Consider the following 25,327-nt stretch of genomic DNA (forward strand, 5'->3'; position numbering starts at 1 on the left):
CCACTCTGGATTTTCAGGGAAAGAGCGTTATCTGCAGCAAAATACTGTGACCCTAGGCACGCCCTCCATAGAATCGCAGTGATATTTGTACAAAGTATGCCTTATAAGATATCATATGAAAGCTAGAAACCTGCTGATTATTAATACCATTATAAAATGCATGTATTAACCTTATATATGAAGTTAGAAATTCCCTCTGTATGATGTTACTAGAGCATGGTTAAATCAAGACAGCCTAATCTAGGTAAAGATGATAAACAGGTCTGTGCTAGACAAAAGAGTGTGGATTGACCTCAATTTGCATATTAGCAGTAAACAAAGCCATTGCTAAACTAGCAGGGGTTATCCAGGTCCTGAACTCGAGAGACAGAGCATTAACATGGCTCCTGCACCTCAAACTGATACAGCAGACTGAGCCCCCAGGAGGCCGTCCTGACTTGCAAAACAGAGACATCCCTTTGGGATATAAGGAACACAGAGACACTCCATCTTGATCCTTCACCTTAGGAGACAAAGAAACCAAGCAACTTGATATCTGTGATGTGTTCTGGCCAGTAAAAAGTTGGGTAAGAGACTTGGGGTAAAATAAACCTTTTTGAACAAAGACTGTATCTTCCTAGATTAAGGTTTAGACTTTCAGATGCGTGTTTTCACTTTTATTTGCTTGGAACTGTCATAAACAGATAGTTAAGGGTTAATGTCTCTTTTACCTGTAAAGGGTTAACAAACAGTGAACCGGACACCTGACTAGAGGACCAATCAGGAAACAAGATACTTTCAAATCTCAGTGGAGGGAAGCCTTTGTTTGTGTTTTTTGGGTTTTGCTTTGTTCTCTCTGGGTCCTGGAAGGGACTAGACGTGCAACCAGGTTTCTTGCCAATCTCCCTGCTACAGTCTCTTATATATATTCAGAATAGTAAGTATTTAGTAAGAAAGGCGGTTATAGTCTTTTGATTGTTTTCTGTATTTGCAAATGTGTAGTTTGCTGGAAGTATTTTAAATTGTATTTCTGCTGGAGGAGGCTTTTTCTCCAGTTTCTGTAAGCTGACAGACCCTGTAATTTTTACCATCTAAATTGCAGAGATAACTTTTACTCTTTTTCTTTCTTTTTGTTAAAAGTTTTGCTTTTTAAGACCTGTTTGATTTTCTCCCCTTGTTGAGGCTCAAGGGAATTGAGTCTGTACTTAACAGGGAAGGGGAAGGGAGGGGAGAAGGGTGGAATCCCTTTGTTTTAGATTCACAGAGCGTAAATCTGTCTATCTCTCCAGGAGCCCAGGGAGGGAACACCTGGAGGGGAAGAGTCTGAGAGAGGCAACGGTGAGGAAAGGGGTTTACTTTCCTTGTGTTAAGATCCAGGGGGTTTGGGTCTTGGAGGTTCCCAGGGAAGGTTATGGGGGGACCAGAGTGTATCAGGCACTGGAGTTCCTGATTGGTGGCAGCTTATCAGATCTAAGCAGGTAATTAAGCTTAGAGGAATTCATGTTGGTACCCCAACTTTTGGACTCTAAGGTTCAGATTCGGGAAAGATACTATGACAGGAACCATCTCTACTTTTATCTCTTTTAGTTGGCATAAATAAAACACTGTGTATGGAATCTAAGAATCCCTTTTAGCATATTAAGTGTTCTGCCTAAATTTTCCCCTCTTTAAATCCTTCTTCATTTAGCGGGAAAGTGGATCTACATATAGCCTCATTCTGTTCACAGAGATTCCATTGTGCAACATTTGTGACAGTAGACATAATGTAAGATTAATTCCATGGAAATTTGTCATTTAGGTAACATCTCAATAGCATGAAAAGCTGTGGGATTACTCAAGCTAAAATTTAAGCATGTCGTGCTTTTGAGCGTGCCCAGCAAGATTTCACTGCAGACTTGAGACAGCAGCTCCCCACTTTCATTTTTAAAAAGCAGCTAGAATGTCAGTGGTTTGGTATGTAGTCCAGACTCTGTAGCCTACTTTATCAATTATGTAAGATTCATGGCGTAGGCCTGATTCTTCCCTTGTTAAAGTCAATGGCAAAACTCCCACTGACTCAGTAGAGGAAGATTTAGTTCTGATTTCCAAAGCACCCCACTGACATATGTCATATATTTTAAATCTTCCATTCTCATGGTTATACAATATATTGAACTAAAATAGACATATTTGACAGTTCCACTATTTGACATTTTTAACTGACACAACTTGTGCTGCAGTAAAATGCCATGCCAGACTAACAAACCTATACATAGCGCTAAAAAATGTGTTGTGAATGAGATTTGCAGTTCAGTACGAAGATTTAAGTTTAAAAAAAGTTTATATAGTCAGTACTGAATATAATTAACTCACTAGCACAGAAAATTAGATGTAGATTAAAATCAAAATGACAACTTTCATATAGAATTACGATTTCATATACCAGTACATGTATTATATATAACTTAAATGTTAATGCCTGAGAATTCAAAAATGATAGTGTTTTAAGAGGTTCAGTAACAGATTTATTATTGATAGTTTCCTCATTATTGTCATATCGACTGCAACTGAGCAGAACTATTTTAACCTGCAAGGAGTAGCGCTTGAGCAGAATCATAGTTACTTTTGTGTAAATCTGTATAACCTTTATCTGCTCCCTTGTACACATGTGATATAGAACTGTACTTAATTATATGATTACATCATATATCCCAAATAATATGATCTATCATCACACAGGGCTTTTTTCTGCAGTATTGTAACTTGCTTGGTCCATGTAGAAAAATTTATGTGGCATTATTTGTGCATCTTGTATACAAATAACTTTCACAATCTCTCTATAGGACCTGAACCTACTCCTGTTGAAGTCAGTGGTACAATTCCCATTCTCTTCAGATGGAGCAGGAGCAAGCTCCTAAATAGTGGTACTCAATGGGAGAAGTTTAGTTAATTAGTTAAAGAGTGTATTGTAATTCATACTCGTGAGGGAACAGAGCTAAAATTGTGTGGCCATTTCCTGACTTTTGAGTGCTTAACTGTGCAACCTTGATTTTTTTCTTAATAGGTTTTTCTTATATGGAATTGATATGTTGGTTAATTTTATCATCGTTCATTGATTAGCAAAATTATTTCTATGCATTACAAACATCTCAACCTCTACACTCTCTAACATTCATCATCCCTTCATGGAGATAATCAATCTGCACTCATCAGAATAACTCCCCAGTGCATGAAATTAATAACAAGGTTTTGGCTGTTTATTAATACTGTGCTAAAGATTATGAACGGAAGTATTTCAATACTTTAATTTAATTACAGTAAAGCTGAGAGGCATGAATAAGAGAGATTCTCACTTGTTATAACTTTCTAAATTTGATTTATTTATTTAAATGTAAGTAAAGTTAAGAAAGATGGTAGTAACAGGTAGGCTCTTAATAAATACATATTGGTTCACCAATCCCAGGGCTATAATAAGTTTCATTGTACCTAACTGTATCTGCAGCATATAGGCACTCATTCAGCAAATTATTTAAGCACATGTGTAACTTTATATATATGAATGGTCCCCCTGAAGGCAGTGAGACTATTTATATGCCTAAAGTCACACATGTTCTTAAGTATCTTGCTGAATTAGGGTTTTCAGTAATCCCGTTGACTCTATGGAACTCCTTATGTGCCTAAAGTTATGCACATGTATACATTTTTACAGGATTGGGGTCTAAAATATTGGAATTTTCTCTCACCACTGCTTGTAACTAAGCACATGTATAACTAGTGTAGACAAAGTTGAATTAAAATGTAGTACCTAATACCATAAGCAGTCTCCCATGGTCCAGTCAGACATCTGTCTCACAAATGTAGTTGGCATGTTACCCCCAGCTAATTGAAATGTGTTGCAGTTTACTTCTGATATAGTATCTGCTTCAGTTCTTTGTTTCTAGCACTGCTGAAATATCTTTCTAGACCTCTACAAGATAAGTATAAACAATATAGTAGGGATTACTGAATTTGGTAGATACCAGAAAAATCCTCATCCCAAAAACCCTCTCCACCACCACATAAGGAAATCCTAGTGTATTCGATTTCCATCCCAGCTTACAAATCTTTAAAAAAAAATTAGATTTTCTTTCACATAGAAGGCAATGTTATTTGTTCCAGGAAAAGTCTGGATGTTTCATGTGAAGCTGCACGAAGTTTGGATTTTTCAAGAACTTCACTAAGAATTGGGAAACTTGTAATGGAATATAGCGTTAGCTAAGAAAATGTGAATTCAAGCTGTAAATGTAAAGTACAGTTATGGTCAGAAAAGTTACTATGGACTGTGCTTGTTGGCCCTGATTTAGCCAAGCACTTACACGTGTACTTGAGTCCCTGCTGAGCTAGTGGGACTGCAGGCATTCCCTGCCCTAATTTCTGTTCTCTCAGGGCCCTTTAAGAACTCCACAGAGTCCAGACAGATGTAAGACAAAGTTCTCCTGCTGGGGTTTTCCTTTATTAAACCTAAAATAAACTGAAATGAAAGTCTCTCCCCTTGGATTCAGGGAGTTGCACGGCCTTCTTCTTTGGAGCCTGTGGTTCTCAGTTCTGGCCTCTCTGGCCTGTGGTCGCTCTCCTTGCCCCAGGGCTTGTACAACTCTCCTCCTTGGGGCCTGTGGTTTTTAATTCTTGGAGTTCTTCTCCTTTAGGAGAGCTTATCTCTCTCTGTGAGCCTCTCCCTGTTACTGAGCCCTGATAGCCTTTTAACTGGCATAGGTGTTCATTATCCAATCAACTGCCTAGATGTGCTCCGTACATTAGCTCATCAAGTGTAGGCTGGGCCTGCACTCCTCTTAAAGCAACCCTATGATATTCCTTCCTTCCGTACAGAACTTGACCTATACACAAATGTAGGGTTGACACTATCTAACACTTGGTCATATTCTAAAGCCATGGGGAACTTTCTGTTCAGCAGCACCCCATAAGACTATTCAATCTTTGGCAATATTCCTCCCCTCCTCAATAAGCAGAGGGTCTCTCTCTCATTCCCATACTTCTATTTCCATATGTTTCCACTTGTCTCTGTAGTAATTTGCCTCTCCAAAGCAAGCAGATATTCCAATTCCTTCTGTCTGTTTTTTAGGTGAAGACCTTTTTCCCAAGATTTTGGCTTAGCTTGGGTCCTTCATACATCTGCTCCTTTAATTGCTTCTTCTCATCCTCCATCTGTTCCACTCAGGTACTGAGACTCAGGCCATGTCTACACGTACAGCGTGGAAGCAGCGCAGCTGTATCAATACAGCTGTGCCACTGCAGCGCCTGTGGTGAAGATGCTCTATGCCAACGGGAGAGCTATTGGCATAAAAAAATCCACCCCCTTGAGCAGCAAAATCTATGTCGGCAGGAGAAGCTTTTCTGTTTACATAGCCCCGTGCACATAGCATTTATGCTGGCATAATTTATGTTGCTCGTGGATGAGGGCAGTTTATTCACGCCTCTGAGTGATATAAATTATGCCATCATAAGCTGTAGTGTAGACATAGCCTCGATGTCTGGCACATCTCTTCCTGCACTAACCCCTGAGTCATCTGCAGTTAGACTCCTGGGCCTGCCAATTTACTGACTGGCGTAAGTGACTCGCTGTCCAATGGGTTTGACTGTCCTGAGCAGCTTTTCAAGCTGACTTGTGGTTCTGTAATTTCCGTCAGCGTGTGCAAAGTGTTTCTTTTGCCACATAGAGATACCTTAATCCATTAAAGGGATCAGCAACCCTGTGATAGTCCCATTGAAATCAACAGGATTTAAATGCATATGCTTAAAGTTAAGCACATATGCTTTGGTTATCTGTTGAATTGGGGCCTTTATGGATAGTCCTAAGTATGGGTCAACATGTATAACCATTCCTGCACCATTCCAGGAAGTTCCCTGGGAGTCATTGAGGCCCAGGTTCCTCTGAGGTTCTTGTGGTAGGGTACTTCACATATATTTTACCTTTATTAGCACTGCACAGCCAATACAGCTCTGATAATGTGAGCTACGTTCTGTTCAGGGTCAGGGCAGCATCAACAGAATTGTTAGTAGAGTTCCGAGTGAAGGATATTTATCATTTGTGCTTTCAGAGCTAGAGGGTGAAATCCTGGCTCAGTTAAAATCAATGGCAAAACTCCAATGGGGGTTGGATTTCACCAGGAGAGAACACATTTTGATGAGATTCCCAGACTAGGTTTACAAGGCAGGCATCATCTTTTTACCCAGAAACTGGGCAAATTTGGTCTTATCATCATTCAAAAACAATTAACAGAGAAGTCCACAATGCAATTTTAAAAACTCTGTTTTCAATATAAAACAATGTTTTAAGGAAAACTAATACAATATTGTTTGATTCATAATTATTTTATATTAAGATATTAACCCATGAGCTAGCACTTAATATTTTATAGAGACTATGCTTTAGAAAGATGTAGCACTTTTATTAGTTACTAGAATGTTAATGCATGGACTAAGCCTGGCCTAGTTAACAGAGCCTGCTGCCTACAATACACTCTTAGGCCCTAATCCCAAGCCTTTTGGCGTCAATAATAAATCATGTTCCACTGTGGAGACTATGGAGTAAAGATATTATTGGGTTGAGCTCCAGATTGTTAGTTGTGCCTGATGATGCTTCTGAGGTGAGGTTAGAAAAACTGATGGACTGTGGAGCTGAATAACAATTTAGAACAGTGCTTGTGACAATCCACTGGTCTCATTGACTTTCATGGGCTGCTGAAGTCCTTAAAGTTAAGTGCATACTTAAGTGCCTTGCTGGACAGAGATTAAAGCATTTGCTAAAATAACTTCAGGATGATGACACTTGTGACTGAGCTTTGTTTTTGTCATTTACTATATAAATCAAGGTTTGCCTTAAAAATAAAATCTGAGTGCCAGCCTCAGCAAGTTATTTAGTATTTTCTCAAATCTTTGATTTCCTAGGAAGTGGAGACAGTGTTAGGCTTTCTGTCTTTTCTTAAGTCAACCTTCCCTGCATTCTTTCCAATTATTAATGTATTGTTTATTATTTCCATGGGTCTAGGAAGGTTGGGTATAATGCTATACATAGCCTCAGAGTCTCCTGATAACTGCATCTTCCTCAGAAGTAGTTTGTCTACATAGTCTCTAAAACATAACAAAATACACCTCTACCCTGATATAATGCTGTCCTTGGGAGCCAAAGAATCTTACCGCGTTATAGGTGAACTTGCTTTGATCCACCGAAGTTCGCAGCCCCACCCCCCCGGAGCGCTGCTTTACCGTGTTATATCCACATTTGTGTTATGTCGGGTAGCGTTATATCGAGGTAGCGGTGTAGTTACTAATATTCTGAAATAATAGGAGTTCAGCTCAACACTTCTTGTATCTAATTACAGTTTTGCATGAATGTTGCTTCAAAGACACCGGGTGGAAAAAACCCTTTCTCCTTGTTCAGTTCTAGGTAAGATCCGAAGTGCTGTTGGAAGTGCTCAGCTCCTTATGTCTCAGAAGTTCCAGCAGTTTTACTGGCTTTGTCAACAGAACCTGGTAAGTCAATATTCCTACCCACCTCCCTCTAATCCCTCTAATCTCCTGCGACTGGCAGCTACAACTACATGGCATACATATTATTGGATCATTTAAGCAAGTTGATACCTATAGTGATCCACAAAAACTTGGTTTTAACATCCTAGTTCAGAGCCAAATTTAACTATCTCGTTACTGCAACTGCATAAAGTTGTACAAGTTCTGAAGTTTCACTTTGGACAGTTTCCATGGCCCATATTTGTCCTAGAACTCTTTTTTAATTCTTTAACTGAGTCTGGCCATAAAAATATAGCATCGAGCTTCTTATGTTTCCCACAGAGTAAACAGGTAATTTCAGGCTTGGCCACTTTTATTTCAGATTAAAGAAAATAAACAAATATAAACTCTCTGTGAGACAGAAAACACAGTGACTTCATTTTGTAACATTCTGTGTCTAAACTGAGAATGGTAATGGCCTTAGTAAAAGGGAAGAGAAGACTTCCCTTGATTTAAAGTTGCAGTACGACGAGAACAGAATGGCATGTGTTTTGGTTATATAACTACATATCTACAAGTCTGATCCTGTAAAGTCAATGGGAATCAATGCACAGAGTGCTTGCAGCATTGGGCCCCATATTTTGTCCAGCCAATTATATATAAGAAGTCCTAGAGCTAGAGGAGCTACAGTGCATTATCTGGTAAAACAATTGTTTTGGAAGCCCACAAGAGTCTAATTCAGTTCTAAATGTTATTTTCAGGAATATGCTATGACAGCTGCTATCAGTTGTATGGAAACTGTTGGTATAAAATAGCTATCCAGGGATGGCTCCAGGCTCCCGCACGCCAAGCGCGTGCTTGGGGGGCATGCCACAGGGGGCGCTCTGCCAGTCGCCGGGAGGGCGGCAGGCAGGGTGCCTTCAGCAGCATGCCCACGGAGGCTCCGCTGGTCCCGCGGCTCCACCGAAGCCATGGGACTAGCAGACCCTCCAGCCTGTGGGAGGTCCACTGGAGCCGCGGGACTGCGAGCGGCAGAGCGCCCCCTGCGGCATCACGCCGTTCTTGGGGCGGCGAAATGTCTAGAGCCGCCCCTGTACTTATATGTACAAGAAGATAATTCTTCTTGTTAAGTACAGTTTGTGATAAACTCTTTCCTACTTCCTCAGGTTCACTTTCAACATTGAATATAATCTTTACCTTTTGTTTCCCTCTCTGCTTCTCTTTAAAAAGTGCTAAATTCTGTAGCATGTGTAACAGGAGCCATGACCTAAGTGTCTAGCTATAAAAAAATCCATCATTCATTAATATTTACTGAATAACCTTTTGAAGTCATGACAGCATATGTACACTGCAAATGACACATGCTTGTCATCTACAAAGTTAAACATCCAGGGTTTGAAAATTGTATCTAAAATGTTACTGAGAAAGTAATTTAAAAAATGTCTTACTTTCACTTAGTGATATCTGGTAAAGAATGGTAAGAACATATTCGACAAATACCTGTCAGGAATGGTCTAATTATTACTTAGTCTTGCATTGAGTGCAGGGGACTGGACTTTATGACTTACTCAGGTCCCTTCCAGCCCTACACTTCCATGACTCTATGTGGTCCAATTTGGAAAGCATCCAATTATCTACTTCAAAAATATGATTTTAATAGATATTAACAGACAACTGAGTCAGGCTATTGTTAGAAACCATATCTGAGATATTAAGATATGTCGCATGCTTTCTTTTTGTCTGCTGGTGAAGGAAATCTTGATTGATGTCTACAAAAGTCTTGCTGCATACCTAACGTATCCTCCTATTATCTGATTGGCTAAACTATCCATACTTGGATTAAGAAATCGTAGCCTCCATCCCACTTTATTTATCTCTAAGTGAAGTGGGTCTTTCTTGCTCTTGTAGCCAAGAACATTATTTTAATAAGATGAAAAGACATTGCTTGTCCAGCATATACATTGGCTGTCTGGAACAGTTAGCAATTTCTTACTGAAAAAAAAACAGGAAAATATATGATAAAATCTAGGACTTTTATGACATGATGATTGAAGGAATGGTGTGATTTTTTTTCTCTTCCCCTTTTGATTGATAAACCTCCAACACAGCCTGGCTGTCTGGTATGTTGATAAACTAACTCTACAAAACAATTAAACTATGGCAAGCTGGGATGTGAACTAGCCTGTCGTGGCCTGATGGTCCATGTGCACCTTGCTTATGCGCACCAACAGTTCATTTAAGTGCTTTGATCTAGTAGTCTTTGAAACAGGAGTGGACTAGCTCAAAGCTCATTAATGAACTGTTAGTGCACCTTGTGGACAGTTAGACCTCAGCAGGCTAGAATAGTGTAGATTCGCACCCCAGCTTGCCCTCGTCTAATGTGTAAACAAGCTCTAATAAGACTAGTGAGGAACCTTGCGATGATGGAGGGATGATAAACGGGAATGTGGATATGGAAGTGGATATTACCGCAACTGAGGTAGAGGCCGTACTTGAACAGCTCGATGGGACGAAGTCGGAGGGCCCGGACAATCTCCAACCGAGGATATTAAAGGAACTGGCACGTGAAATTGCGAGCCCGTTAGCGAGAATTTTTAAGCAATCGATAAACTCGGGGTTTGTGCCGTATGACTGGAGGATTGCTAATGTAGTTCCTATTTTTAAGAAAGGGAATAAAAGTGATCCGGGTAATTATAGGCCTGTTAGCTTGACGTCTGTAGTATAAGGTCTTGGAAAAAATTTTAAGGGAGAAAGTAGTTAAGGACATAGAGGTCAATGGTAATTGGGACGAATTGCAACACGGATTTACTAAAGGTAGATCGTGTCAAACCAATCTGATCTCCTTTTCTGAGAAGGTGACGGATTACTTAGATAAAGGAAATGCGGTAGATATAATTTACCTAGATTTCAGTAAGGCGTTCGACACGGTTCCGCACGGGGAACTGTTAGTTAAATTGGAAAAGATGGGAATGAATATGAAAGTTGTAAGGTGGATAAGGAACTGGTTAAAGGGGAGACTCCAGAGGGTCGTATTGAAAGGTGAACTGTCAGGCTGGAAGGAGGTCACTAGTGGAGTCCCTCAAGGATCCGTTCGGGACCGATCTTATTTAACCTTTTTATTACTGACCTTGGCACAAAGAGCGGGAATGTGCTAATAAAGTTTGCAGATGACACAAAGCTGGGGGGTATTGCTAACACGGAGAAGGACAGGGATACTATTCAGGAAGATCTGAACCACCTTGTAAACTGGAGTAATAGAAATAGGATGAAATACAATAGTGAAAAGTGCAAGGTCATGCATTTAGGAATTAATAATAAGAATTTTGGATATACGTTGGGGGCGCATCAGTTGGAAGCGACGGAGGAGGAGAAGACCTTGGGGTACTGGTTGATAGCAGGATGACTATGAGTCGCAAATGTGATACGGCTGTTAAAAAAGCAAATGCGATTTTGGGATGCATCAGGCGGGGTATTTCCTGCAAGGATAAGGAGGTGTTAGTACCGTTATATAAGGCGTTGGTGAGACCCCATCTGGAATACTGTGTGCAGTTCTGGTGTCCCATGTTCAAGAAGGATGAATTCAAACTGGAACTGGTTCAGAGACGGGCTACAAGGATGATCCGAGGAATGGAAAAACTGCCTTATGAAAGGAGACTCAAAGAGCTTGGCTTGTTTAGCCTGGCCAAAAGAAGGCTGCGGGGGGATATGCTTGCTCTATATAAATATATCAGGGGGGTTAACGTTAGGGAGGGAGAGGAATTATTTACGTTTAGTACTAATGTAGGCACAAGGACGAATGGGTATAAACTGGATATTAGGAAGTTTAGACTTGAAATTAGACGAAGGTTTCTAACCATTAGGGGAGTGAAGTTCTGGAACAGCCTTCCGAGGGAAGTAGTAGGGGCAAAAGACTTTCCTGGCTTTAAGACAAAGCTTGATAAGTATATGGAGGGGATGTTATGATAGGATCGTTAATTTGGGCAATTGATCTTGGATTACCACCAGATAGGTCTGCTCAATGGTCTGCGGGGAGATGTTGGATGGGATGGGAACTGAGTTACTGCAGAGAATTCCTTCTTGGGTGCTGGCTGGTGAGTCTTGCCCACATGCTCAGGGTTTAGCTGATCGCCATATTTGGGGTCGGGAAGGAATTTTCCTCCAGGGCGGATTGGCAGGGGCCCTGGAGGTTTTTCGCCTTCCCCTGCAGCGTGGGGCACGGGTCGCTTGCTGGTGGTTTCTCTGCAGCTTGAGGTCTTCAAACCAATTTTGAGGATTTCAATAACTCGGTCCTGGGATAGGGGTTGTTATAAAATTGGATGGGTGGGGTTCTGTGGCCTGCCTTGTGCAGGAGGTCAGACTAGATGATCATATTGGTCCCTTCTGACCTATGAGTCTATGAGTCTATGAGTCTAACGTTCATTCTGCAGGACACACTAAGGTAAAACTATCATTGGAGTCAGTGGGAAATAAGTATTGCAGGACTGAGCCCTTAATATGATTGGGTTTTTTATACCCTTCCTGTTTATATTTGATGTTTGGTTTGTTTTTGTTTTTTTCATTTGTTTATATTTTGTAAAGTATTCACTAGAAGTGTATCTACAGTAGATATTGTGTATGGTCCTTATCCCACCCCACTGACATCAGTGGAAACTGAACCAGATACAGATCATTTTGCATTAAATCCACCACTTAAATGCAATCACTCTCTTTGGGGTAGAAAACAGCAGCTTTCCAACAGCGTGCAGTAAGACTAAATGAATATTTAGAACAGGAAGTGGAACTACCAATTGAAACTACAGCGAGGATTTAGGAAGAAAGAAAGTAATTACCCAAAAAAGAATTTATCCAAGACAATGAACCCTCATCCTTAGACTTGCGAGAAGTGCTCTGAGATCTTTGAGTAGCACAATTGATCAAGCTCTTGGTTATAAGTCTCTTAATAAAGACTCTCAACTGGTGTAAATCCACATAGCTCTTTCAACTTCAAAGGAGCTATGCTGACTTACATCAGCTGAGCAGAGCCGTAACTACTTATTTTTGCACCCGAGCAAGAATATAAAATTGCAGTCCCCACCTGCCTCCCCCAGCACTGCCCAGCCCATAGAAACAACCCCTCCCCAGTGCCACCTGCCCAGCAGAAACAAATACTCCTTCCCCAGCGCCACCCCGCCGAAAAAGCTTTGGTCCAAAAAGGAAGATTGGGGGGCAGGGGAGGAGAAACGGCATGCATAGGGTGACCAGATCACAGCAGTAAAATAGGACCCGCCCCTCCCTGCCGCCGCCCCACTATCACACCCCTCTTCACCCCCAGCCCCCCACTGGCTTGTTGCATCCCTCCTAGTCAGTCCTCCACCTACTACTTGCCTCATTTCACCTTCTCCCTCCCCTGCCAGAAACCCCTATGCCCGCCCCTAGAACCCCTGCTGGCTCACTGCTCGCCTCTTTGCCCACTCGCCACTTGGCCACCTGCTCACCCCCGACTCGCCGCTCACCCCCTCTCTGCCCCCCCCCCGCAAGTATAAAGCCTCATTCAAAGACCTAGGGGGTCACTGTATTACTGCACACAGCAGTCAATCAATGCAATTGTAGATAAATCTCTGCATTATGCATTTTTGTATAACTTTTATATGACTTTGTATTGAATGTTGGTAATATGTTATAGCGGGCCCCTAAGGTAGTATAATTAAGATAAAAGAAAAATGTCTTTTTGCTAGAAGTAGAATAAGATCTTCCCCTGACTTTGTAATCAATTGCCCTGTTGAATGAATGAGGTGTGAATGAGGAAGGCGTGGAAGGCAGGCACCTCCAGACAGCTGCAACCCCAGGGAGCCAGACCAAGGACAATCAAACTTGTCAAGTGGGCTGACTAGAGAAGAGCAGACATACTGATGGCCTAGGGGTTTAGAAGCAAACACCTTCCTTTGGGAACACCCTCTTTGCAGCATTGGGACAACCCCAGCCCAGAGAAAAGCAGCAAAAAGGACCAACAGACACAGTCCCAGATTTTGAATCTGGGAGATTTGCTCCCCTCCAGCCACCTACTCATTCATTCAAAGACCCAGGGGGTCACTATATTAATGCACACAGCAGTCAATCAATGCAGTACCAAAAATTAAAATACTAAAAATGATGCACCCCTCCATCCACTGACTCACCGCTCACCTCCTCACCACCCCACCCCCGAGTATCAGGGATGGCAGGTTTGTAGAAATGATAGTGATGCCGGTGCCCAGAATGCTCAGAGCCCCCCCCAACTCTGCCCCCCCCACCTGCCTGAGGCTCTGCAAGGAAGTTTGGGTTGGAGGAGGAGGTCTGGGGTGCAGGCCCTGGATTGGGAAAGGAGATTGGGGTGTAGGACGGTTGAGAGGTTGGGCTCTGGGATGGAGTCTGGGTTGCAGGCTCTGGGATGGAGTTTGGATGCTGGGTGCAGACTCCGGGCTGGGGCACAGGGTGGGGTGCAGGATGGGTGGAGGGGTGCAGGCTCTGGGAGGGAGTGTGGAGGGCTGGATGCAGGCTCTGGAAGGGATTCTGGGGTGCAGGCTCTGGGACGGAGTTTGGGTGCTGGGTGCAGGCTCTGGGCTGGGGCACAGGGTGGGGTGCAGGATGGGTGGACCGGTGCAGGCTCTGGGAGGGAGTGCAGAGGGCTGGGTGCAGACTCTGGAACAGACTTTGGGGGCTAGAGAGGGGGTGTGGGCTCTGGGAGGGTATGGTGGGTGCTGGAGGGACTGTCATTACATGTGGCTTCCTTCCTCCCCTGCTGCCCCTCGCCATAGCCTCACTGGCGGTGGGGGATGGGGCTGCCCCTTGCCCAGTTTGCAAGAGTGGTGGCTGGGGTGGGGGGGGTGGATCACAGGGTCAAACAGTACACTCACCGAAGCCCCAGCAGCTGCTCAGGTGAATGAGGTCCACTGGCTGCAAATGATCCTGTCTGTCTCCCACCAGAAGACCCCACGACGTCTCCTCCAGGTGGGTGCCAGGGGAGGGGAGGGCTGCAAAGCATGTGTGTGCCCCCTCTCCCCTCCCCCTCATGACATGCAGCAGCTTTCGATCCAGCAGGGACACTCGGGGGCTTTTCCATGCCCCTCAGCTTTGGGCGCCCAAGGCAAGTGCCTCACTTGCCTCGCCCTTGTTACGGCAGTGCAGCTGAGAATCTGGCCCACGCTAACAACTAGAAAGAGCATTGTTGGTTCATTACTGCTCCCTACTGAATCACCTGCACCGCTGTTTGTAAATGCTGAGTTTTCTTTGATTCCTCACCAATGTTCTGTTCAGCACTGATCCTGTCCAGCATGTGAGATCTAATGAGATCACACTCAACGGTGTCATGGTTGCAGCAGACCAACACATAAGCATTGTCAAGGCCCTTTTTGTTAGTTCTTTGCTCCCTGCAGGATAAAGGCTGCAGTCATAAATAATCTAGTTTTAGAAGCAACGCCTGAATTCAAAATTAGATACAAACAAATTAAAAGTTACTGAATAAAGTCACACTTGAACAAGGCTTTTCCAAGCTTAGATGTTTCTAACATAAATCCTTTTGACTGGGGTTACCAGTTGAAAATAACATACATTATTGATTTATACATATTAGCAGCAGGAGGTAGCCCCCTTGTGGTCCAGAGAATACAAAACAAGCTCCAGTCAACAGCAGCTACATTGGAAAATATACTGTACTGAAATAGATATGAGCAGAACTGTGTGTACAGGGCTTATAGAAGAGCTGTTGCCTTCAATTCAGAAGGGGATGACAACTCAGAATGAGTAGCCTCCAGCAAACATCTTTTATGGGTCTGTAAAGTAAACTGGGAAAATGACAAGAAGGACTGAGAGGGCTGTGTTGTAGTGGAGGAAGAACAGGTTGAAATACAAGCTATATTAAATGTTGTACATTACCACAAGACTCACCTGTTGGACTGCATATAGGGGACCAATATCTTAAAATGAATGGAGTTGCACCAGTTTACACTAGTTCAGGCTTACTTGGGCACAGGCTGCAAGTTATATTGGAATAGACAGAAATTTTAAATTAAATGTTTTAAGTCCATCTAAACATCATCTTTCCCCCCAGGAAGTTTCCACTGAGCTCCCATAAAAAAAGATACTTCCTTTACCAACAAAAGGTGAGATTTCAAGTGAACTAATTAGAGACCTACTCATTAAGGGGGTGTCCTTCCCTCTTCTTATCAGGTGTGGAGAGCTCCACACACAATCCCACTGTGGTTCTTCTGCCTGTAACTGTACAGTAACTAGGGAGGGGCTGTGTATGGAATGAGCATTCCTGTGCAGCTCATAGTACAGCTCTGTGGAGATTCCTTGTGTACTGTCCCCTAGGCAGGATTTGGGAGGAGGAGTAGAGGCAGTAGATCTGCTTCCATGCAGATTCACCAGCCATTGACTCCACACACACTGTACCCCAGTGTGTGTGGAGGCTGCTGCAAGCAAAAGTCTACTGTGGTAGTTGTAGATCATCTCCGCTGCTGCTGTGTGACCTAGAGGGAAAGATTCCTTACTGCTGTCTTCACAGAGATCCTTACCACTCAGGCCATCTCTCTTTAAAGTCATCCAGCTGGTCCCTACCTGGAACAGCACTCTCAAGAAAATGCCTACATAGCAAAGGGTTATGTCCCCATAATAGCTTTTCTTATATAATTTCCCTTTAGTACCCAAATGGATTCATAATCAGATGAAGTGTCTTCAGACCAACTCATCACCAATATTATTGGCTGTCCATTAAGTCATATTGCCTGCCCTTGGCACAGAAACTACCTAATCAAAATATCTTGAGGAAAAAGCTTGCCCAGCCCTTTTGGGACCAACCAACATAACTTTAAAAATGTCTCAGATAAGATATTTGTGCCATACATAAACCTTGAGACCTGAGAAAATGTAATAGCAACAATAAGCATAAGCTGGAAATTAATTCATAACATGATTAATTTTGTCTTCTACTCATATATCACAAGTGAAATAAAAATAAATTGATTTCTCATGTTCTCCTTCCTCTGTAATGATCAGCAAACATAGTCAGTATGGCAGCTTACTACATTTTAAAAATGCAGGTCAGCTTTGCACAAGAATCTGCACAAGCTGCAAGAATCAATATATAATGTATAACTCATAGATTTTGGGGTTGTATGGGAGGCACATATTTTCAGTCACAGTTCCCAGCCTCATAATGTACGTTGCCTTAGCACTGTGTACCACTGTAACAATAGAAACTGGCATCATGCATTTTCAACTGCATACAAAGGCACTTTAAAGAATGTTGTTCAATGGCTTCCAGTCTATTTATATTTTCTCTATTGTGCATATGTCAGGACCCCAGTGCCATGCCAAGGCCAACTTCCCAGGACCTAGCAGGATTCTGGGACTTATTGCAGCTTTCAATTGAAGACGTCAGCATGAAGTTTGATGAACTGCACCAGCTGAAACTCAGTGAATGGAAACTAATAGAATCACCTGAAAGGAAGGTAAGCAGACCAGAGACAATAACATTTTGTTTCAGATTGTAGTGATAAGGCCCACTGGCATTACAGTCAATTCCAGAAAGGGGTTGGTTTCAAACCTGAAAATAGAAAGTGACTATTTTCCATTGCCTCATTAACAGATGACCCTGTCCAGAATCAGGGCCTTGAGGTTTATTTTTACTTTCTTCTCCCATTTTTGATTTAAATTATAAGATATAAATAATATAGGTATAATTATCCCTACCAGCCTGTGCCTAGCCACGGTCATTTGGCCCCTTGAATTCTGATAACAAATGACTAGGAGCAGATTGGAATTGAAAGATGCTCTGATTCATTCAGATTGCAAATGCAACTGAAATAAAGTCCCTCATGCTGTCACACTATGAGCAGTTACTATCTGGGGATTGCATCTTCTACTTCCTTCCTAATGGGGAGATCTGACTCCCAAGATCTCTGGCTCCCTGGGGCTGTGCACCATCCCCTCTGAGAACCTCGAGGACTGGAGATCGGCCTGTGAACCTTGTGTGGATAGAAGTTGCATCCTTGTGTAATTTCATGCTGTCTGCATTTGTGCTCTCAGGCTCCACATCCTTGCGGCCCCCTTTGCTCACAGCAGTAGCAGCACAGATTGCAAATGAGCCACAGTGGCAATGTTGCTGTGTACCTGCTTTCTTCTTTACACTCCTGGCTCCATCCCCGCTGATTACAATATTGTACAAACAGAGAGGGTGTCTTTAGCTCAGAGACAGTATAGCCGGCCCCAACAGAATACTTGTTTGGTTTTAGAATGCGACAGGAGGCAAATTCTCAGAAGTTGATGTGCTCTTTCACTTCTTCAGGCATTTAGTGTAACTGCTTGCTCCTCCTCTTGGGTTGCTTGGCCAGGTGGCTGGTGGGTAGGCAGTTTTGCTTTTGCTGATTGTGGGGGTGAAAGTAAAAGATGATTCTAGAGGCAGCATTGGTGATTGTCTAAGGAGGGAACTAAATCCTAGTAAAGAGAGAGAAGATGGGAGGAAGGACATGGGGATGGAATGCTCCTGACTGAAAATAGCAAATAAAAACAAAGTATTCTGGCAAAGCATGCTTTCAGGAAGAATAGTGCCTGTGCCCCCTCTCAGGACTCTGCTATAAGTCCTTTAATTTGGAAAATTGGAACAAGACTGCCAAATACTGTAAAATCTAACCAATGACAAGTGCATTTGACTATTAGGTTCAGGGTTCAGCAGTTGCAGTAAGAAGACCTACACAATTCATGCCCCTCAAAAGATCTTTGTGATGTAGGTCTTGCAGTGGATTAAATTAGCAACCTGCCAGTGTGTCCTATGTAAATAGTTACCCACTGTATCAATAATTATTGCAGCATTAACATGTACTAATGGCAGAAAGCTGCATCATGTAACTATGCCACTGATGCAGGAGGGTACATATCATCCAAAGCTTTCAGTTCACAGTCCCACTCAGCGAATGAGTCAAAATGGGAGATCCAAATTTTGAAGTAAAATCTGCATTTCATTTTTCAAAACAATATCAGGCTTAATAGCTACGGAATTGAGCTACAACAAGCATTATACGAACATGTATTAAGAAACACTTTATATTCTAATAATTTCTCAATATTATTTTCTTACGGTATTCTGGGCTGATGTATGGAACAATTAGCCCTACGTTTCCATTTGTTTGGCTTGTTTTTGTATGTTACCTTTTTTGCAATTCAGAAAGGAGACTAAACTAATAGAGATGTATACACAGCTGCTGTCTCATACCGAGCTGAGGCTAAAGTCAGTACGATTAATTTAATTAAAAATCCTGGCCTTCTAATCTTAGCCAGGCTTTTCACTCCACCAGAACACCCAGACACACTGAGTTCTTATCCGAGAGCCAGCCTGTGTTTCTGAATATAATGGATCTAATGATGTGCCAGGTAAAATAAAATTAACACAAAGATGAAAGTGAGGTTTGCTGCATGTATGTGTACACTACCTGCAATGAAAGTAAAGGGAGATGTACTTTTTATACTGTGCTACTGCAGTGCAATCCCTTGGAATTTGCACTGGATTCTGCAATAGCTGGTTTTCTCCCTCCGTCCCCAGAACTGATGGTGAATAACGTTATACATTAATTAGCTCATCTCAGAGTATAAACTGAGCATGTTTATTAGTTGTGTGACAAGTATTTTTTCAACTGACATTTCTCTGATGTGCATGTTTTATTGATATGGTGCCTTTCACATTTAACTCACTTTTCAATTTTCAATAACAATTGTAGGAAGAAAGGAAGGTTCCTCCTCCAGTACCAAAGAAGCCCCCAAAAGGAAAATTCCCTATAACGAGAGAAAAGTCTCTTGACCTACCTGACAGACAACGTCAAGAAGCCAGAAGACGGCTAATGGCTGCTAAGAGAGCAGCCTCCTTTCGGCAGAATTCAGCCACAGAGCGGGCAGACAGCATTGAGATCTATATCCCAGAAGCCCAAACCCGGCTTTAAAGACAGAATGCTGCAGTGTTCTTTTTTAAAACAAATGCTGTACAGTTTGTCACTTACCTGGTAATTTTTGTCTCATTCTCTCCACTGAATATGCCCTTGCTGTTGTGTTCTTTGTGCCATAAGCACAGTGGAATGCTTTTGATTTCCTCAGAGTTTGTTGAGCTCATTGCAAGAACTACTTCTTTTTGTATTTATTGTCTGACTTACAATCAGCTACAATGGATAGGGCTTGTTGAGACCTGACTTATCCAATATGTTCTCAGAGGACAACAGGAAACACCTCTTGAGATGGAACCCAGCTTACTTTTTTGTTATTTATATTTTTATAAATTGTGTGATAATTAGGGATAAGAATAACAAACTATAAATGGGTGCATCTCACCATTCACTAGAGGCATTAGCTTATCCAAGTAGAAGGTGCTACAAATGTGAAGTGCAGGAAAGAAAGAACCCATTTATCTCTCTGACCTCCAGTTTCTTTTCCTTGAACCCAGCTAAAATATTTGCCCACATGCTCTGCCATTCTACTCATCTTTGTTACTGCAAAATAACATTAGGCCTCTCGTGTCAAGTTTCTGGAGATGAACAGGAATATCCAGCCACTAAAACTCCAAAGTTCATGAGGAACCAAGAAGCATACAAGCCTGGTCCTGTTGGGAATGCCCAGTGAGAAATGTTTGTCATAGCAGCATAACAACATTCAGAAATCAAAGCAAAATTATAATGCAAGAGAACTTGCGTGATGGGGAAAGGAAAGTGGAAGCCTTAAAAAGTTAGATCTTCTGTAGCAAGATGTCTAAAGAGAACAGTTATACTTACTCCTTGGGAACACTCATTGCATTTTAACAGTTCTTTTATGTGTTAACTTTTTATTTTACCAACCTTCTCTCTTTAATTTCAAAAGCTATGCTACATGTGGTACTTTAAACTCTCAAAATGCTATATTAATTGAGTTTCCAGGGTATCCTTGACAAAAAATATTTGCTTGTTTAAAATGCCAGTTGTGATGTTGTAACCAATTTAAGAAATATAAATGTGAGTGGTAAGTATATCTAAGTTTAAATGGTTATCTTAAGGTAAAGGTGAACTGTGGTTTACATTTTTTTTCCAGAAATCTTTTTCCTATGCAGTATCAGTTAAGGCAAGATTATCCTCTTGCTTGTGTCAGACTTAAAGAAATGATTTGAGAGTAAAGTGAGTTCCAGACATGGAATATAAGGAAAGTAATTTTTTCAAGCCTCTGATTATTACAAAAGAAAAATAGGAACCACTACAATCAAGAGGCTTTAAATGTTGATTTGAAATAAATTTAGATAGTATTATTCCACTTCATTTACCTTCCCATAGATAATTGAGCATCCCAGCTCTTAGAAGTCTTCAGATAAAGATGTAATAAAAGATACAGTCCACAGATCCTGATACCAGGGTCCTGATTACTACTCTAGGTCAAAAGACTATTACAACCATAACACAAATAGTCCCAATTAACACATTTATTTATTTTTTTACTGCTTTAACTATGTACTTAGCCATAGGCAGAACAGCTACTTAATTATACTCCAGCACTTTGGTTTGTTCACCTTGATGAGCACTTTAAATATGTACTTGGCACACCCTGCATCCTGCCACATGACTGAGAACATTAAGTAACACAGGTTACACAGATCTGACATTGCTTCAAATCTGGGTTTAGTTTCTTGGGTTTTTTTTCCTTCTGAGCATTTTGTTAAGCATGAGTCCTGGTTTTGGAGCAAAGCTGATATAAGCATGTTTAGCTTCAAGATATGAATCTTTAGAGTTGAATAGTTAAGAAGTTTCTGTAAGGAGAAAACTCTGTAAATTGAGCCTGATAGCTGGTATATATTTTACCAAATAGCCTTAAACTATATTTGGAAGCAAAAACCAAGATGAATGTATATCCTTCCAAAAACAACAATGACAAAAAAACCCTCCCTGAAATATTCTTATATCAATGAAAACTTATTATACCCTCACCCCCCAGCGTGTTCAAAGCGTTTTCTATATACGGAAAGAACTGAATCCTGGGTAGTGTACAATATTGATGCTGCTTCCTATATTTGTTGTACTATTTGAAATACAAATGTATTTGCAGGTATTGGCATCTTTAGTCTTTAAAAATGATATTTAATGTTAAGTGGAGCTGCGAATTAGAACTATCCACATGAAAATAAAGCCAGTGTATTTCCTGGATGTAGGAAATTTAAAATAGACCTATATATATATATATTTATGGCACCTATGTGTTTTATCTAATTTCCTTGGATACTTCCAGGCTAAATCACACTTGTTTTATTCACTTGAATAATCCCACATAAGACAATGGGCTCATATGATTAAGGCAAACAGTATTTGACCTGTCAGTATACAGAATTTGTAAAGTTGAATTGTAAAAATTAGACTAGCTGTTAAATTTAGATCCCAGATTATGTTATAATGTTGATTTGGAGCAGCCATAATGGTTTTAATTACAGATCAGATTTTGATAGATATTTTGGGGTATTTTATGTTAGTGTGTCATCATTAAATTGCAGTCTAAATATCTGGCTAAAACAGACCTGTGTGAGCAAATCAGACTCTAAATTTTACAATGTCCAGGCAGTGATGGGAATATGCTCAATAGAAGTCTTTGGATATGTATGATTCCCTGTTTGTTCCACCTCTGTTCCGAAGAAGAATTAAAAAGTAAAATAGATGCCTACTGCTAAATCTGATAAAATGTTATCTGTGCATGTTACATTTTTAAGTGCAATATATTCAACTTGTTGTGCAGGTAACATTCTATCAATAAAGGCAGATCATAAGCCATGTTTACCTATTTATTGTACATCTAATTAGTTGGAAAAAATAAAATTATGTTTATAATACTTGTGTTAAAGTCAGTCACACCCAATCTGCTTGAATCATTGCTATAAGATACACAGTATACAGTAATTATCGCTTACAGAGAGGTCATGTCAAATCTGGAAATAGCATTCATTTCATACATAGGAATGGATTACAGGACCAATGTAGGAGAAAATTCAATAACTTACAATGTTCTATTAAGATAATAGCTGAATATCTCTTTTTAGCAACTTCATGCTCTACAGATACTTAGAACGTGTGTAGGAGTGAAAATTCTCGTAACGATAAAATATTTCATTAGCTAAGCCATTTGTATACTAGATCTTATCTGTAAAGGATGAAAGACACAGAAAGCTGCCATTTATTATTCCATTGTCCATAAAACACAAGTATAATAAATAGAATTCTCAAGAGTATTATATTTGATGTAGGAACAAGACCTGACCAGTTTAAGGTTCGATACTTATACTTATTTTTTGCTTTGAATATTTTTTTAGATTTAAAGTTCATTGTAAATTGCTGAAATATGTTACAATGCATTTTATTATTTCTCGACAGCTTCGATCAAATGGCCCTTGGCAATGTGTAAAAACTGAAAATGTTGTACAGTTTAATACCAAAAATTACATTTTAGTTCATGCTTAAACTTTGTCACTGTATGTTAAATTTGAGGTCAATTAGAAAAGAATTGAAGCATAACTAGGAAGGTGTGTGGATTTCATACATATAATGCACTTCATATAACACAAGTTATTTTTTTTAAATCATAACTCCTGCTGTATCAGTAAATCAGTGCCCTAATTTTCACTAATTTAACACTGGTGATTCTACAAATTGGGGAAACTTCCACTCAGCTGGTGATGCTGAAAGGGATAGAATTTACTACTAAGAGACTAGGCCACAAATGTAGTTTAGGCCACAAATGTACCTGGAATCTCTCCGAATCCTTCTTTGACTTGTGTTTCTTAACAGTCTCTCTTTCTTCCTGGGCTTCTTTGTTCATTCCTCTCTCACAAAACACATTATCCAGTTCTACTGCTCATCGCCAGCTCTTCTGAAGGTAAACTTCGTATTAGGTCCCTGTGCTCTTTTATTCCAGTACGTGTTTAGTCTACTTGGTAGATATATTAACAAGCTAAGGACCAGATTCATCTCAGTCATTTGGATGCAGAACATTCTGAGACAAATTCTGATCCTGTTTACACCTGTACTACAGCATTAACGTCAGTGGAGGCCAGAGCTTGGCCTGTCTGACTGCATTGTGTGTTGTGCATGTTAATCTGAAGGCTGAATTTATCCCATAGGAAAACAGGTACAGCTGCCTCTTTTAATATTGTGTAAAAGCATAAAGTCTTCTGTGAGGGGGCTTTAGAAATGCTGATTGATAGTTGAGTTAAAATGCTCAGCAGTAGTCAGTTATTCCTCTGCACTGCTTTCAGAGCAAATCACTAGACAATGCTGTCACCCGTAAATTAAAATTCAGGTGACAAATATCAGTAAATCCTTTAATATTCAGAGTAGTGCTTCCCTAGTGTATGGGAGGTCAACACTTACATTTATATAGTGCCTTTCATCCAGAAGGATTTCAAAGCACTTTACTAGCTGATTTGCAAAGGGTGGGCAAAATTCTGGCTCTTGCAGGGAAAATGGTTTAACTGGTATAGGGCTAGATCATGTCCTCATTCCCTGCACACAAAAAGGGAGTTTTATAATCCCCTCAGAACCTTATGAAGGCCACTTTGCATAGTCCAGGGTCTGGGCTGGAGGAGGAAGAGGTAAAAATTGGATGGTCCAAGAGAAAGGAATAACCATAACGGGTGAGGGGGCAATGCACATGGTCATCCCTCAAGAAATTAGGCAGAAGAGAGAGTGCATCCTCAGGTTATGGCACCTTTTCAGATATAGCCTTTGCCTCTCCTCCATACTCGATGGCCTTTAGAGCCACTGTGGCCAAGGGAAGGCCTATTAGGAGCTAGTCTACCAGGGAACTGGATAATGATTCACAAAGGACCCACAACCAGTGCTGAAGGCACAGCATGTGTAGGTAGTACAGGTTTGCCAGGTTTTTCTATCTCGCCTCTCAGTCTTTTCCACTGAGGCAACCCATTCCTCTCCCCCATGGGATGATATGGAGGAATCTCCATTAGGGATCTTCAGCAGATATCTCCCCCACCAGAATTCCTTCGTATAGGTTTTTTAAGCAGAGGATGATCTGAACTATCTGCTACAAAAAGCAAACGATGTATGCCTGTATTATAGGAGAAACTCGCTCTATTTGCTGCCTGCTTGTGGACTGTAGGAAAGCCACAAGTAGAAATAAAAAGGAATAAAATATTCTGAAATTGTACGTAAGGAGCAGGCAATTGCCCGTGTGTGGACCATGCTCTTTGATTACACCTTTTATGACCCTAACAGTTCATTTTATGAAAGATTGATTCGGCAACCTCTATGCAATATTTGGGGGCGGGCAGATTAGTGGCAGCCATCATCCATCATAAATGACAGGTGTATTTTTGTGGCATGCTCATGTCCACGCCCAGATTCCTGGCTAGAATTAAGTTCTCTAGAAGCATAGGAATCACTTAATCCATCACTGAAATGCACCCATTTCTGAGGTGACATGCAGCAGCAGAAACACTACATAAAAGTATGTTCAGGACACTATGTAAAAGTGAAAGTTAAAGGGAACTTGCCCAAAATTCAAGTGTCAGAGGGGTAGTCATGTTAGTCTGGATCTGTAAAAAAGCAAAGAATCCTGTGGCACCTTATAGACTAACAGACGTATTGGAGCATTAGCTTTCATGATTGAATACCCACTTCGTCATATTCATCCACGAAAGCTCATGCTCCAATATGTCTGTTAGTCTATAAGGTGCCACAGGACTCTTTGCTGCTTGCCCAAAATTGAGTTTGGCTGGGATACTGCTACTAACACACCTCCTCATATTTACAAAATAAATAACCAAGTAAATGTAATGCCTAATGACTGTATATGGCCAGTACATTTTTTTCATTACATATGAAAGACACATCCAAGAACCCGTTAGTAA

General features: G+C 41.0%; 1 protein-coding gene across 4 annotated transcripts in view; it reads left to right on the forward strand.

Annotated features, from left to right (window-relative positions):
- DLGAP2 (DLG associated protein 2) overlaps positions 1-25,045 on the forward strand; it is a 674,215-nt gene extending 649,170 nt beyond the window's left edge. For all 4 annotated transcript variants that reach the window (XM_030555545.1, XM_030555544.1, XM_030555547.1 and 1 more), the window contains 3 exons: positions 7,397-7,488; positions 16,779-16,931; positions 19,194-25,045. In XM_030555545.1, the coding sequence (XP_030411405.1) occupies positions 7,397-7,488; positions 16,779-16,931; positions 19,194-19,412 (464 nt within the window). In that variant the 3' untranslated portion in view covers positions 19,413-25,045. The remainder of the gene's footprint in view (positions 1-7,396; positions 7,489-16,778; positions 16,932-19,193) is intronic.
- Positions 25,046-25,327: the final 282 nt, after the last annotated feature.

The sequence above is a fragment of the Gopherus evgoodei genome, chromosome 3, assembly GCF_007399415.2.
Source record: "Gopherus evgoodei ecotype Sinaloan lineage chromosome 3, rGopEvg1_v1.p, whole genome shotgun sequence".
NCBI classification, from domain to species: Eukaryota; Metazoa; Chordata; order Testudines; family Testudinidae; genus Gopherus; species Gopherus evgoodei.